The following is a 13,731-nucleotide window of genomic DNA, read 5'->3' as shown; positions in this document are numbered from 1 at the left end:
TCTCCTCCTTAATGAGGAATTCAACTTGTTTTTTTTTATTTTATTTTTTTATATTGCTGGCTTGAAGTTGGGCAGTACTGAGAATGACTTGGTAAGGAAGTCTCCTGGGGAGTGGGTTTTGAGACAGACTCTGATGCATCCAAGAGTAAGAGGAGTAATCGTGGAGAGGTACACGTGGCTCAGAGCATCACGTGTTTGGAAGCCTGTAAAGGTTTCACATTCTCTTAGGATAAAGACCAAAATAGCAAGTGAGCTCACTCTTGCTATCTCCAGTCTTCGGAAGCTCTTTCCTCCAGGCTCTCCAGGCTCAAGCAGCGCTGGTTTATTATCCCTGATCCCCTGCTACACAGTCTGCTTTTCTTTCTCATCTTTCACCCCAATGCTCTATCCTCTTCCTTTCCCCCACTCAAACATTCCTCAGTTATCAGCCCAAATATCACTTCCTCTGAAAGACGTCATCCCCTTGAGCCTCTGTAGGGCTCTGGTCTCTTTGCCAGCAGTTAATCATCAATTGTAATGAGTTGCCTTAGTTAATTAGATGCTTTAACTGTTTCCTCTACTTTCCTGGAGACTGGGCTAGTTATTTTCTGTCTTCTCAGGTTCCGGCCCAGCACCTGGCAAAAATGAAAAGAAAATAAGTTGGAGGACAGAGGAAAGAACTTTTGAATGAAAAATGTTAACTAGGGAAGAGTGCCTGTTTCCTATGGGAAAGAAAGTTTTTAAACAAAGGCCAAAGAGGAAACGGAAATTTGACTGTGTTTTCAGTCTTGCTAATTGACGTAATGACCTGGTTGTCATATGTAGAAGTTGTCTGTAAGATCATACAAGGCCAACCTTTTTTGAAAGGACTATGTTTGTCTTCTGCAGTTGTTTCTTTTCTCCCACTGAACCTGAGAGTGATGATATATTAAAGTTCTTCACCTGGAGTAGGCACTTTATCTTGTGTGTGTGAAATACAGCTTTATAGGTTCTTGTGAAAGCTTTTTTTTGGGGGGGGGTTGTAAATTTTTTAAGTTGGAAAACGAATATACACTTGGAATGGATTTGAGGCAAATTGTGTTAACGGCAGATATTAAGTGGCTAAAACAAAGTTTAAAAAGCAAGTAACAAGAAGTTTCTGTTACATGACCAGAAGTACAAAAAAAATTAGTGTAGGAGTACATGGCTAATACACTCCTTTTGCAGTAGTCCATTTTAAGTACATAGTGTTGTCTGTCCATAGTCCACACACAGTTAAAACTCCACGCTTCAACAACAACATTCTTACAGTCCCTAAAAGAAAACTACTTAAAAAAACACACACAACCCGCATATTTCCTCAGTTGATCAACTCCAACTAAGTTTAGATGTGCACAGGGCTTTTATGTATCCAGAGTAAGTCACATGCAACAAGTTACTTGATCACTTTTCTAAAGTAAAGTTTCAGGACAATGATAACAAGATAAGAGAGGAAAGCATGTAGGAATGAAGTCCTATTTAACTATATATGCACATTTTTTTTAACAGTAGGGAACCTTTTTACAAATAAGTTATAAAGAAAAGGCCAGTAATTTTGTACAAGAAATGTAACACATTCTTTACAGTGTTTTCACGTTGCTGTCATTTGTGTGAATTCTTCATAGATTACCTGACCATCACCATCATTCTCTGCTTCCTTAATCATTCATCAAATCTCTTCCTGTTAACTTCTGGCCAAGGTTTGTCATTGCACGGGGAAGCTCTGCTGCACTAATGTAGCCATTGCCATCCAGCCAAACACATGGAATGCTTCTCTAGTTTCTTCTTCACTGTTTTTGTCTTTCATTTTTCTTGCCATCATTGTCAGAAATTCAGGGAAATCAGCTGTACCATTGCCATCTAATTGTGCTACTTCATTAATCATGCCCTGTAACCCTGCTTCTGTGAGATTCTGCTCAGGAGACCTTAGTTTTGTTCCCAATTCCTTTGTTTCAGTTCCTGCACCATCCTTGTCAGTGAGAAAGCTTCTTGGAATTCTGCAGTCTGCTCTTCAGTCTATTGGTTAGCCATGCTGCAAGCACTAGTTTCTGAGATGCTGTCACACTCCTCCAACTTGGACTAATTCCTTTTAATGAGAACATTGCAGGCAGGCAGAAGTTGACATTTCTTTCTGACATGATTCATTTGTTTCTCAAACTAATCCTTTTGTTTGCTTTCTCAAGACACATTAGATATTTACCACAGAACGTTACATAACTAGTGCACAGATTATGCACTAGTTTTGTGAATTCTCATTGAATCAGTGTGTTACATTTTAAAATGGCTATCCAGTCAACTATATGTCATCCATGGGGAAGATAACAGTAGGCCCACCTTATTTGAGGTGTATTGCATGCGGGTTTTGACCAACAGCAGTTAAAAAACAATTAAATTTCCAAAACAAATTTTCAATTCAAGCGTAAAGTAACAATTTTTGATTTGTTGAGAAGTGTTATGTCTTTAATGGAAATTGGGTGGCATTTTGGACAAATAAATCAAGCATTCGCAGGACAGCACTGCATGCTATGCATCCTGAGCATTCGTGGTTTTTCCTCCACTGTGGTCTCCTTAGAGCTGTGTGCCTGCAGATCCCAAGGATCTACTGTGTTTCCACTGCCACTCACTGGCTGTGTGACAACTTTCTTAGCATTTGCAAATCTCCTGCATCTTTGAAGAGGGAGTGGAGGTGTTAAATGAGCTAGTATGCACCTACAGTGGTGCCTACCACTGTAAATGTTACTGGCTTAGGGAACTAGTGCCTGGTTCCCTTGCTGCTGGACCTATTGAGAAACAGTCTTATGATCATGGTTTTCACTTCCTCAACTCATTTTGCAGCCTACTCCAAAATATTTGTCCTTCCTGAAAATTAACTGTGCATAGTTAAGTAAATCATAGCTATTAATGTCCTCAAGTTTGTGAAATATCTATGCAATGTCCCACCCTCTATTTTTTCCTTTTTGTTTTTTTTCTGGTGTTCCACTTGAATTTTCCATAGTGTTGACCCTAGATAACCTCTTCTCTACCCCTCTATCTTGATTTCCAACATTGCGTGTTGCTGCTTCCAATATGCCTTGCCTTTTCGCTATGGGTTTTTTAAATGCCCCATAATATTGGGGAAAGTACTGACCCACCTATAAAATGGAATAATAGCATCTACTGCATCGGGTTGTTAAGTGCTATGCAAATGTTAGCCCGATTATTTCCTAGGTAATCTCTCCTGCAGACTCCTGAATTCGAGTACGTTGGCTTTAGCTGCCAGGGCAGGGATGAATTTCAGATCTCTATCTTCAGCCCAGACTTGTATATTCAGCTGTTCATAATCTCTTCGCTGGCCTACAGGCACATAATACTGAGCTTATCTGCTCCTCCTTCTCCTCTACCTATAATTACTTAGCATAATGGCACACCTGTAGCTTTAGTCAGTGAATTAACAAACTCACTTGCGGCCTATGTGAACAACTGTCTTCTGGTTGTGGCCAGCTGGATGGCTGAGAGACTCTTCAGGTTAATATTTGTAAGTTTATCTCATCTCCCTTATCTCTTTCCTCTTCATTTAGTATTTCAATAAGTACATGTCACTTGAGCCTCACTTCAGGCCTTGTTATGTATATGAACTCATTGTTGTCCTTGCCAATCTTGTGTTTCTCTAATATGTTCTGCCCTGTGATCCTGAGTTAATCTTCTTGAAGGTAAATATGGAGTCACTCTGCTTAAAAAATCTCTTATTATTCTCTTTTTCCCTTTCCCCAGTGCCATATAGTCTATTGTTCCACTATTGCAAATGTGTTCTACATATAAATGTGTATATATATGATCATGTTTTTTTGTGTGTATACACTTATGTTTTGAATCTATCTTCCACATATGTGAAAACACACAGCCTTTGTTTTTCTGAACCTGGCTTATTTCAGCTAACATGATAGTCAACTGTATTGAAATACATCTGTGCAGGTAGAGGACATAAAGATATGTACTGAAAATTGTTGAATAATGAGGGGTAGAAAGGAAGGGGTAAGAGAGTATAGGGGGTTGAACTGACCAAAGTAAAGCATATTTACAGCTAGGATACTTGGAGAAATGCCTTTGAACATTGACTTTGGAATTAATAATGAAAGGCAGGACTGTAAAATAGGTATAGTGGGGGAGGGGGTACTTATGGGAGGGGAGTGTGAATGGAGGAGATTAAGTTGATGGGCTTCATATGCATACATGAAAGAACATGAAACCTCTTGCTTTAAGTGGGGTGGAGAGGGTTTGGGGGGGGAGAGGTGGTGGGGGCGATCTTCCCAATATACAGTGTAAGACTATTCAGAATTGGTACAATGAATCCCTCCCGTACAATGAATAGATACTAAAAAAAAAAAAAAAAAAAAAAAAGAAAACCTCTATTAGAAGCTGGGTGTGCCTCATCCCTAGTAGGAGGATCATAGCTTGAGGCCAGCTTTTGGGCAGAAAAACCCTACCCTATCTAAAAAAGCAGAAAATGGCTGGGGACATTAAGTTGGGAGGCAAGAAAAACAAACAAGCCTCTTATTTTTTTTTTCCTTTTTGTTGTTGGGAACTAAACCCAGGGCCTGGTACATGCTAGGTACAAATACTCTACCACTGACTCACACTCCCAGCCCCTGACTTAACATTTTAAAAAGTGCTGCTCTGGTGCTGTGTTTGAAAAAAAGAAAGAAAAAATACAAGACTAGAGGAGGAAAAGGGAAGAAGGCCAGTTAGTGGCTACTACAGTGGTTACTGGATAGTGGTTTACACTGCAGTTCAAGTAGCAGGTGTGAAAAGAAGAGATTAGAATTAGATCTGTTTTGAAGGTAGAGTCAAATGGACTTGCTGTTAGATTAGATGAGGAAAGTTAAGAATCAAGAGAGATTCCTAACAACAAATAGGCAATGAATGACTGCTAGTCCTAGTGATTGAAATGGAGAAGACAGTGAGGAGAATAGAATTGGACAGAATGTCAGTAGTTCAGTTTTGAGATGAGTGAGATGCTTGTGAGATATCCAGATGAAAATATCAAATAGGTTGTTTTTAGGGAAGTCTGGGCTGGGATGGGAAGAGTGGTATCAGAGAAGTGGTGGTGGTCAGAGGATTAATAGTAATTTCTAGAGGAAGGTGTGACATGTGAGAACAGCTTGTTTGAGACAGAAAGAAGCCAGGGAGCTTGGAGCCAAGGTGTTGGCTGGATGTGTGTTCAGCATGGATGTTGAAATGTAGGAAGTATGAAAGAGTTAGAGGCAGGCAGATTGGCAGTGCATGATGGTAGTGACAGGAAAACAGTACATGTCTAGGTAATCTGGCTCAGGTCCTTGAGGAAGGGAAGGAGAAACAGTGGTGGCATAGAAGTAATAGAACTCATGGGGAATAACTCCCATCCAGGTCCTGTCTTCATGGAAGGCAAGACAAAACTGTGGTACACTTCATGTAGGGTAATGACCCATGTTAGCACTTAGAAACCATTAGCATTAATTAGCTTGAATAAGCTGTATACACATACATAGGTATATATACCTGTGTGTGTGTGTGTGTGTGTATATATATATATATGTAATTATTGTTTTCTTTTTCTTTTCTTTTTTTTTGAGGCAGGATCCTCTTAGATAGCCCAAGCTGACTGTGAATTTGTCTCCCTGAGTGCTAGGATTGCAGGGTGTGCTACCATGTCTAGCTTCACTTTGCATCTCTGGCTTTGTAGCAGCTGAAGTAGTTTGCCTAGCTAGTGTCTAGGCTGGTAAAGGGATAGATGCACAGAGGTCCTGTTGTAGGTGGGTAGTCTAAAAGTTCAACTGGTGTGTATCTCAGCTGGATGATATGTAGTTTGCAAACTGGCCCCTTGTTCACACTCTTGGGCTTGTCTGCTTTCTGCTCAGGGGTCAAAATTGTCATTTGTCTAGAGAAGAATGAGGTAGCTGAGCATTGCTTCTGTCTCCTGTGTAAATGACCATGTACTGTTAGACACTGCACGCAGGAAGAGCCCAGGTCAGACTCGGCCTTCTGATTTACGTGATAGGAAGCTTTGTTAAAATTGAGGTGAGCCATTTCAAGGATTAGTTCCCTTTCCTAACATTATATGTGTGTATGTGTATACAAATATGATAATAATAAAATGAGTTAATGTTTCCTTGGATATCACATGGTGTTTCCACTGCATTTGAAAAGTATATAATTAGGTCACTTGATTTGTGCTTATCTTGTACATCTTAAAAGCAGACACAAGAAGAATGTGAGGGGTGTTGTGGCTGATTGTTTGTATTTAGCATACAGGAGGTAAGGTAGATCTGTAGTAATCAGATTATTTAATTTTAATTTTTGTTGTACTGGCTTTTGAACTTGCTAGGTTAAGTGTTTACTACTTGAGCCATGCTCCCATCCCTTTTTGCTTTAGTTATTTTTAGGGTTTTCAGGTTTTTGCCCAGGCTGGGCTGGACCAAGACCCTTTAGTGTACAGCTTTTTTTGTCTTTTGTTTCCCTGTGCAGTGGTATTAATCTCCATTTGCTCGGTGAGGAAACAGATTCAGAGAGACTGGAGGATGTATTCAAGGACAGTGGTGTGGCAGAACTGGAACTTCAACCTCTTCAGCTTGGTGTTCTGATACCTTCCCACCATGTTATAGTTCTCATTTCCTACTGGTAGAGGAAAGAATAATATAGGCTACGATATAAAGAAGAGCTAGTAGTTTCTTCTTTGATTCACTTCTAAAATAAGCATTTCAAGCTCCTGTGACAATGTAATCGTGCAAACTCAGTACCTGTGTTTTAATTTCCCTTTTTAACTGCTTTATTAAAATACCTCAAGAAAATTCTACATTTTCTTAGAAAAAGCTGTATAAGTCTGAGTGATAGTGTACACCTGTAGTACTGGTTACTCTGGGGACTGAGGCAGGAGGATCACTTGAGCACAGGAGTTTGAGGTCTTTCTGGGCAACATAGTAAGACCTTATTTGGGGTTGGGGGTGGGCAAAAACTATGTGTATTAACTTCTTTTTTTTGGTGCTAGGGATCAAACCCAAGGCCCTGTACATACTTAGCACACGTTTTATCACTGAGCTACATCCCTGGCCCGTGCTTTGGCTTGGCTTCTTTTTCTTTCCTTTTTTGTGTATGTGTGTGTGCGCGCACACTGTTGATCAAACCCAGGGCCTTGCGTATGCTGGGCAAATGCTGTACCATTGAGCCGTACTCTCAGCCCATGTTTTAGCTTTTGATAAGTGATTTTCTCTAGACTAAGTTGATGGTTCCTAATCTCAATCAACAAGGACTCCTTTAATTTTTTATTTTTCTACAGGGCACCCAGGTTTAATTTTTTAAATTAAAGGTGTCTTGTACACCTATTAAATAATATCTGTCAAAGTTGGTTTATTAAGTATTTTTTTACCTTTTAATTAATGCTTCTAATCAGCGTGTATTCTCTCATTGAATCTATATAGACACAGCCAAAGCAAAATAACACTGTTTTAGTCTTCCTTTATGTGATAAAGGTGCAATTGTCTATTTCACTTATCAAAATATTTGAAGTAATTTGTGCATACTTGCAGGAGTTCAGGGGAACCCCCCCCCCCCGCCCGGACCCCAATTATGAACAGTAGTTGTGAGATGTGTGACACTGTTAACAGGAAAGATGGTGTGCATTGGTGTCCTGCCTACATACACTTTCCTCTGGATTCTGCAGGTTTACAGCACTGTCTTTTTACTTAGAATAATGATTATGGTATTAACTGATACATGTACTTTCTCTCCTAATGCATGCCTCTTGTGCTCTTGATACTCCCCATAAGATTTTGGGGACTCAGAGAAGAACAACTTGAGCTGAGTATAAGAGATAGCATTGCATTCTGATAGATGAACAGAGTTTAATGGATAAGATGAGAGAGGGTGGTCCAGAAAACCTTAGCAGAGTTGTTGTGAAGGCGAGCTAGTGAGCAGGCAGTAGATGGTAGAATCTCATACTCCTTGTTTGAGTTTCTAGTTCTGCTGTTGGAGCACTGTGTGATTTGGGCAAGTTCAGTCACTTCTTAAACTATATTCTCTGTAAAATGAGGATAATCTCTAAATTTCTCTTAATTAAGAAAATTAACACAGCACTTGGAAGGTACATACTAGGTGCTTACTAATTCCACATTGGCACTGATGCTATTGCTGTTATTGCTGTGCTTTTTATTGAGATTAAAATACTTAGTGCACATAAAGCATGTAAGCTGTTATTTTTCTAGTTTGAGACATTTTGCTGTGATATACTGTTGTATAGGACTTGGGTAGTAAACATTAATCTGGCATTCATTTTTTAGTTTTATTGTCTTTAATTTTTAAACCCTTGTCTAAAAGAGTGCCTATTTTTAATGGTATATTACCCTTTTAAAATTCTTTCTCTTTTTGCCCTTTTTTTTTTTTTTTAAGAACAGTAAAATTTATTAGGCTAGAATGGCCCTTTGGAGGTAAAAGTGGGTCATATGAGAAAGAGAGATGGAGCGTGAACACGACATACATCCGGCACAGGTTTATATTAAGGGTCTTGAAGTGTCAAGCCCAGCTTACAGGGAGTGATTGACATGAAAATTGTAAAAGAATTATGACACTTTTCAAGAATCACTCTGTACCAGTGATGGTGGCTCATGCCACCATCTTAGCTCCTTGAGAGGCAAAGATCAAGAGGATCACGGTTCAGAGCCAGCCTGGGCAAATAGTTCATGCGACCCTGTCTCTTAAAAAACCCATTACAAAAAAGGGGTGGTGGAATGGCTCAAGTGATAGTGGGCCTGGCTAGCAAGTGTGAGGCTCTGAGTTCAAACCCCAGTACTGCCAAAAATAAAAACCAAACCAAACCAAAACTGGTTTTTTCTGCCACTGACCTGGTTATTAATTGCCCTATACCTTGGGGAATCTTTGTAGTTATTTTCTGCTATTTAATTCTTAATTTTTCATATACTCAGTGCCTCGTTCAGCTAAATTGTTGTTTAAGAATGGAGAGTATGTCTAAAAAGGGCGTTTTAAAAATTGACATATATTAAACTGTATATAGTAAGGCGTTTCATCATGACATTTCCATATATGAATGTAATGTACTTTGATCATATTTACCTCTTCTTTACTTTTTTATTTCCCCTGTCCTTTCTCCCTCTTTTAGCTTCCTCTTCCACTTCCTTAGTGTCCACCTTTTACTTTCATAAACTTTTTGTTGTTCTTTTGTTTCCCCCTAGCTTCCACAAATGAAAGAAAACATGTGATACTTGTCTTTATGGGACTGGGTTATTTCACTTAACACAATGATCTCCAATTCCAACCATTTTCCAGCGAATGGCATAACTTTATTTTTTCTTGATGGCTGAGTAAAACTCCATTCTATATATTTATCACATTGCCTTTATCCATTAATCCATTGATGGACATCTAGGCTGGTTCCATAATTTGGCTAATGGTACCATGACAAACATGGATATGCAGGTGTTTTCTGTAGTAAGCCAGCTTTGATTGTTTTGAGTATATACCCAGAAATGTTATGGCTGAATCCTATGGAAGTTCTATTTTTAATTTTTTGAGGAATCTCCAAACTGATTTCTATTCCCACCAGCAGTGAATAAGAGTTCTCCCTCCCATCTCCCTCCACCCCCCGATGCACACCCTCACCAGCATTTGTTGTTAGTTATCTTGATGACAGCCATTCTGATAAGGAACAATCTCACTAGTTTTGGTTTGCATTTCCTTCATGACTAAGGATATTGAACATTTTTTCATGTATTGGCCATGTATACTAATTCATTTGAAAAGTGTCTGTTCAGTTCATTTGTCCATTTATTGATAAGACTGTTTGTTCTTTGGGTGTTTAATTTTCTGAGCCCTTTGTATATTCTGGATATTAGTTCACTGTCAGATAAATACCTGGCAAAGATTTTCTCCCATTCTATAGGCCCCTTTACTCTGTTGTTTCTTTTGCTACACAGAAGCTTTTTAATTTGTTATGGTACCTTTGAACAATGCTTATGCTCTTATTTCCTGAGGTATTGGAGTCCTACTGAGAAAGTCCTGCCTATGCCGATATCTTGAAGTGTTTCCCCAATGTTTTCCTTTAGTAGTTTCTAAGTTTTAGGCCTTAAATTAAGATCTTTGATTCATTTTGAATCAGAGTGAGAGATAGGGATCTAATTTCAGTCTTCTACATGTGAATATCCAATTTTCCCAGCACTACTTGTTAAAGAGGCTGTTTTTTTTTTTTTTTTTTTTTTTTTAGTACTAGGGCCTGAACTCAGGACCTACACTTTGAGCCACTCCACCAGCCCTTTCTTGTGAAGGGTTTTTTCAAGATAGGGTCTCTTGGAGCTGTTTGCCCAGGCTGGCTTTGAACTGTGATCCTCCTGATCTTTGCCTCCTGAGTAGCTAGTATTACAGGTGTGAGCCACTGCTGCCCAGCTGAGGCTATCTTTTTCAGTATATGTTTTGCATTTTGTCAAGAGCCAGATAGTACCTTCAGGTGCTAGTGGCTCATGCCTGTAATCCTAGCTACTTGGAAGGTAGATATCAGGAGGATCACAGTTTGAGGCCAGCCCAGGCAAATAGTTCGTGAGAGCCTATTTTAAAAATGCCCAACACAAAAAAGGTCTGGTGGAGTGGCTTATGCTGTAGAGCACCTGCCTGACAATCGTGAGGCCCTGAGTTCAAATCCCAGTACCACTGGTGGCGGGGTGAGGGAGAAGAACTAGATGGTTGTACCAGCTTGGAGTTATTTCTGGATCTTCTGTTCCACCAATCTCTGTGTCTGTCTTTGTGCCAGTTCCACAGTATTTTTGTTACTATGGTTCTAAACTATAGTTTGAAGTCAGGTTTTATGATTCCTCCAGCACTGCTCTAAAAAGAGCAGCTAATTACTTCATAGGGGTTAATTTATCCAGATCTGTTAAAATATCTTGTACTCAGAAAATCCTTAAATGTGACTAAAGTAAAGCCAGAAGAAGACATTATATCATCACTATCCACTTCTAAAGATGTTATTGTAGAATTCAACTAAGCCAACATCTTAATGTTCAAAGTTTTTTTGGTTTTTTTTTTTTTTTTTGGTGGCACTGGGATTTGAACTCGGGGCCTCGTGCTTGCTAAGAAGGCTCTCTTACCACTTGAGCCACTCTGCTAGCCCCAAAGTTTTTAATTTTTACATTAAATTTTAAAAAACTGTTTTGCAGTACTGGTCATCAAACCCAGGGCCTCACAATATGCTAGTAAGTATTCTACCACTGAGCTATATATTCAGCTCTGTTTTAAAATTTTTAATTGATGTCTGGGGGTTGGTACTAGTATGTGTGGGAGGATATAAGGAAAGGGTATAGAGGGTGGATATGGTGGACATATTATGTACTCATGTATAAAAATGGAAAAATGAGACCTGTTGAAACTATTCTAAGAATGTGGGGGAGGAGGATAAAGGAGAATGATGGAGGGGTGAATTTGACTATGATATAAGAATTTTTGTAAATATCACAATGTACTCCCAGCACAAAATAATAAAAAATAAAATTTTAATTGGCACATACTAATTGTACATATTTATGATGTACAGTGATATTTCTATACACATATACAATGTGCAATGTTCAAATCAAAATAGTTTATCCGTAACTATTACTATTACTATTACTTCTTTATATTGGTAAGATTCAGAATCTTTTCTTCTGGCTGTTGTCCAAAGGTTTTTACATCTTCTTTCCCAGGCAACTCAATGGTACGTGAAGAGAAGATGGTCCTTAGAAACCGGTTGTCGAAGTCCAGTGAAAATCCTGAGAAAGACGAAGACCAGAGAAACCTTACAAATGAGTCCCTAGAGACACGTAGAAATGGTAGGCTTTTAATGATTTTTTTTTTTGAGATGAATTGATGGAAAAAACAAAGTGAGTGTTCCGGAACAGGAATTGCCATCTCTTTTGTTCTTTTTATTTTAAATGAATATTGATAGTTTTATGTATCTGATAACAAAGAAATTAGAAAATAAGTTCTCTCTTGTTAATCCAGTGAACACTGAGTATCTGCTATGTTTTAGACATTGTTCATCCACCTGACATCATTCATTAATTTTTTTTTTTTTTTACAAGGTTCTGGGGCTTGAACTCAGGGCCTTCACCTTGAGTCACTTCACCAGCCCTATTTTTGTGAAGGGTTTTTTGAGGTAGGGTCTCATGGAACTATTTTCCTGAGCTGGCTTGGAGCTGCGATCCTCCTTATCGATGCCTCCTGAGTAGCTAGGATTACAAGCATGAGCCACTGGCGCCTGGCCTTCCACCTAACATCATTAATTATTGAAGTGTCCTGTTAGATGGTGGGGTCACAGAAGTGATCAGTACAGATGTATTTGCATTTATGGAATATTTGTATTTATGGAGCTTCAGGTTAAGTCAATGACAAAACCCTCAAAATTACACACAGCGTTGGAAATGTAGTTCAGTCAGTTGGGCACTTGCCTAGCATATGTGAGTACCTGGCTTTGATCTCTAGCACGGCACTGCAGAAAATAACCAACTAACTAACTAACTAAACATATATATATATATATATATATATATATATATATTCACACACAGATTTGTTACAAATGAGTGTAATCCTCTCATAATAAAATTATTAATTACTCTTATAATAGATAGAAGAAGTAAAAATTGAGTAATTAGCAAGGTACATAACCTAGGTCTGCACTGAGCTATAAATCTTAGAGGAAGAGAGATTAGGGAGTTTTACTAGTTCTTATATTTAAGCTTGCTTAGAGTGTGACAGTGCTCGTTAAGGTCAAGGCTTATGATTAAGAATGATAGACTTGTAATTGATGTCATCTATTGCATCAGAATATTTTTGCAGTGATATTTGTATAGGTTTGGTTTCAATAGGGATTTGACATTTGAGCCTTGTTTGGTTAACAAATAGGTGTGGAACTTTGTGAGCCAGGCTGCCTTTGGCATCCTGAGTCTTTTCATGAAGAAGTATTCTTTTCCTATTTTAATTATAAGTGTCAGCATCTGGATCTCAACAGGAATACAAATGTTGCTGCTTAAGTTGGCACAGTGAAGTTATTAACAGACCCTTAATTAGCTATTTGATACTTATATTGCATATAGGTGAGTTCTAATGTGATACAAAAAAATGCACTATATACAAAGGAGGATGAACCAACTTTGGGGGAGAAACAATCTTTTTCCATGATTTATGGACTTAACGATACCATGTGCCTGAAGTCCCATATGATAGAAGCTTTGTGTTATTTTTCCTCCTACTTCTTGAGGACAGAAAAATTATCCTCTTTATATTTAATTTTTTAAGAAGCTTTTAAATTACTCTTAATTTCTACATTTTGGCAGTATTCCTTATTGTCTTAATTCATTAAATTTTAATCATTCTAAGTTTTAGTGCAGATGTTAAAAATTATATTGTTAGCCTAAATCAAAAGTGTGATTACCTCTTTGTCTTAATGTAAGTAATGCTGGCCTGAAGATAAAATGTCTTTCTCCCCTTATTTTAGTGGGAGTTCACCTTGAGGAGTCAGAGGAAGGCTAAAATGTGATCTTTAAATAGCAAGGGCTTGAAGGATGCCAGCCCAGTCAGTGTGGCCTACCAACCAGGACAACCTGGAAGCTTATTAGAAATGTCTCACCTCACAGTTACTGAATAAATTTTTACTTTCTTCGACCCTCAGGTGATTCATACGCATGGTAAAGTTTGAGACACAGTTCTTAATGTGGCCCTCCTCATTGGAGAATCACCTGT

At 38.5% G+C, this 13,731-nt stretch overlaps 1 protein-coding gene and 1 pseudogene across 2 annotated transcripts in view; one reads left to right on the top strand and one right to left on the bottom strand.

Annotated features, from left to right (window-relative positions):
- Window positions 1-13,731, top strand: part of Soat1 (sterol O-acyltransferase 1) — a 72,165-nt gene that overhangs the window by 13,339 nt on the left and 45,095 nt on the right. For both annotated transcript variants that reach the window (XM_074047344.1, XM_020174755.2), the window contains exon 2: window positions 11,694-11,819. In XM_074047344.1, coding sequence (XP_073903445.1) covers window positions 11,694-11,819 — 126 coding nt within the window. The remainder of the gene's footprint in view (window positions 1-11,693; window positions 11,820-13,731) is intronic.
- LOC109693435 (calmodulin-like) lies at window positions 1,589-2,028 on the bottom strand (annotated as a pseudogene).

The sequence above is a fragment of the Castor canadensis genome, chromosome 11 (assembly GCF_047511655.1).
Source record: "Castor canadensis chromosome 11, mCasCan1.hap1v2, whole genome shotgun sequence".
Taxonomy (NCBI): domain Eukaryota; kingdom Metazoa; phylum Chordata; class Mammalia; order Rodentia; family Castoridae; genus Castor; species Castor canadensis.
The sequence above is the reverse complement of the archived record's forward strand: the minus strand, read 5'-3'. Positions and strand labels throughout refer to the sequence as shown.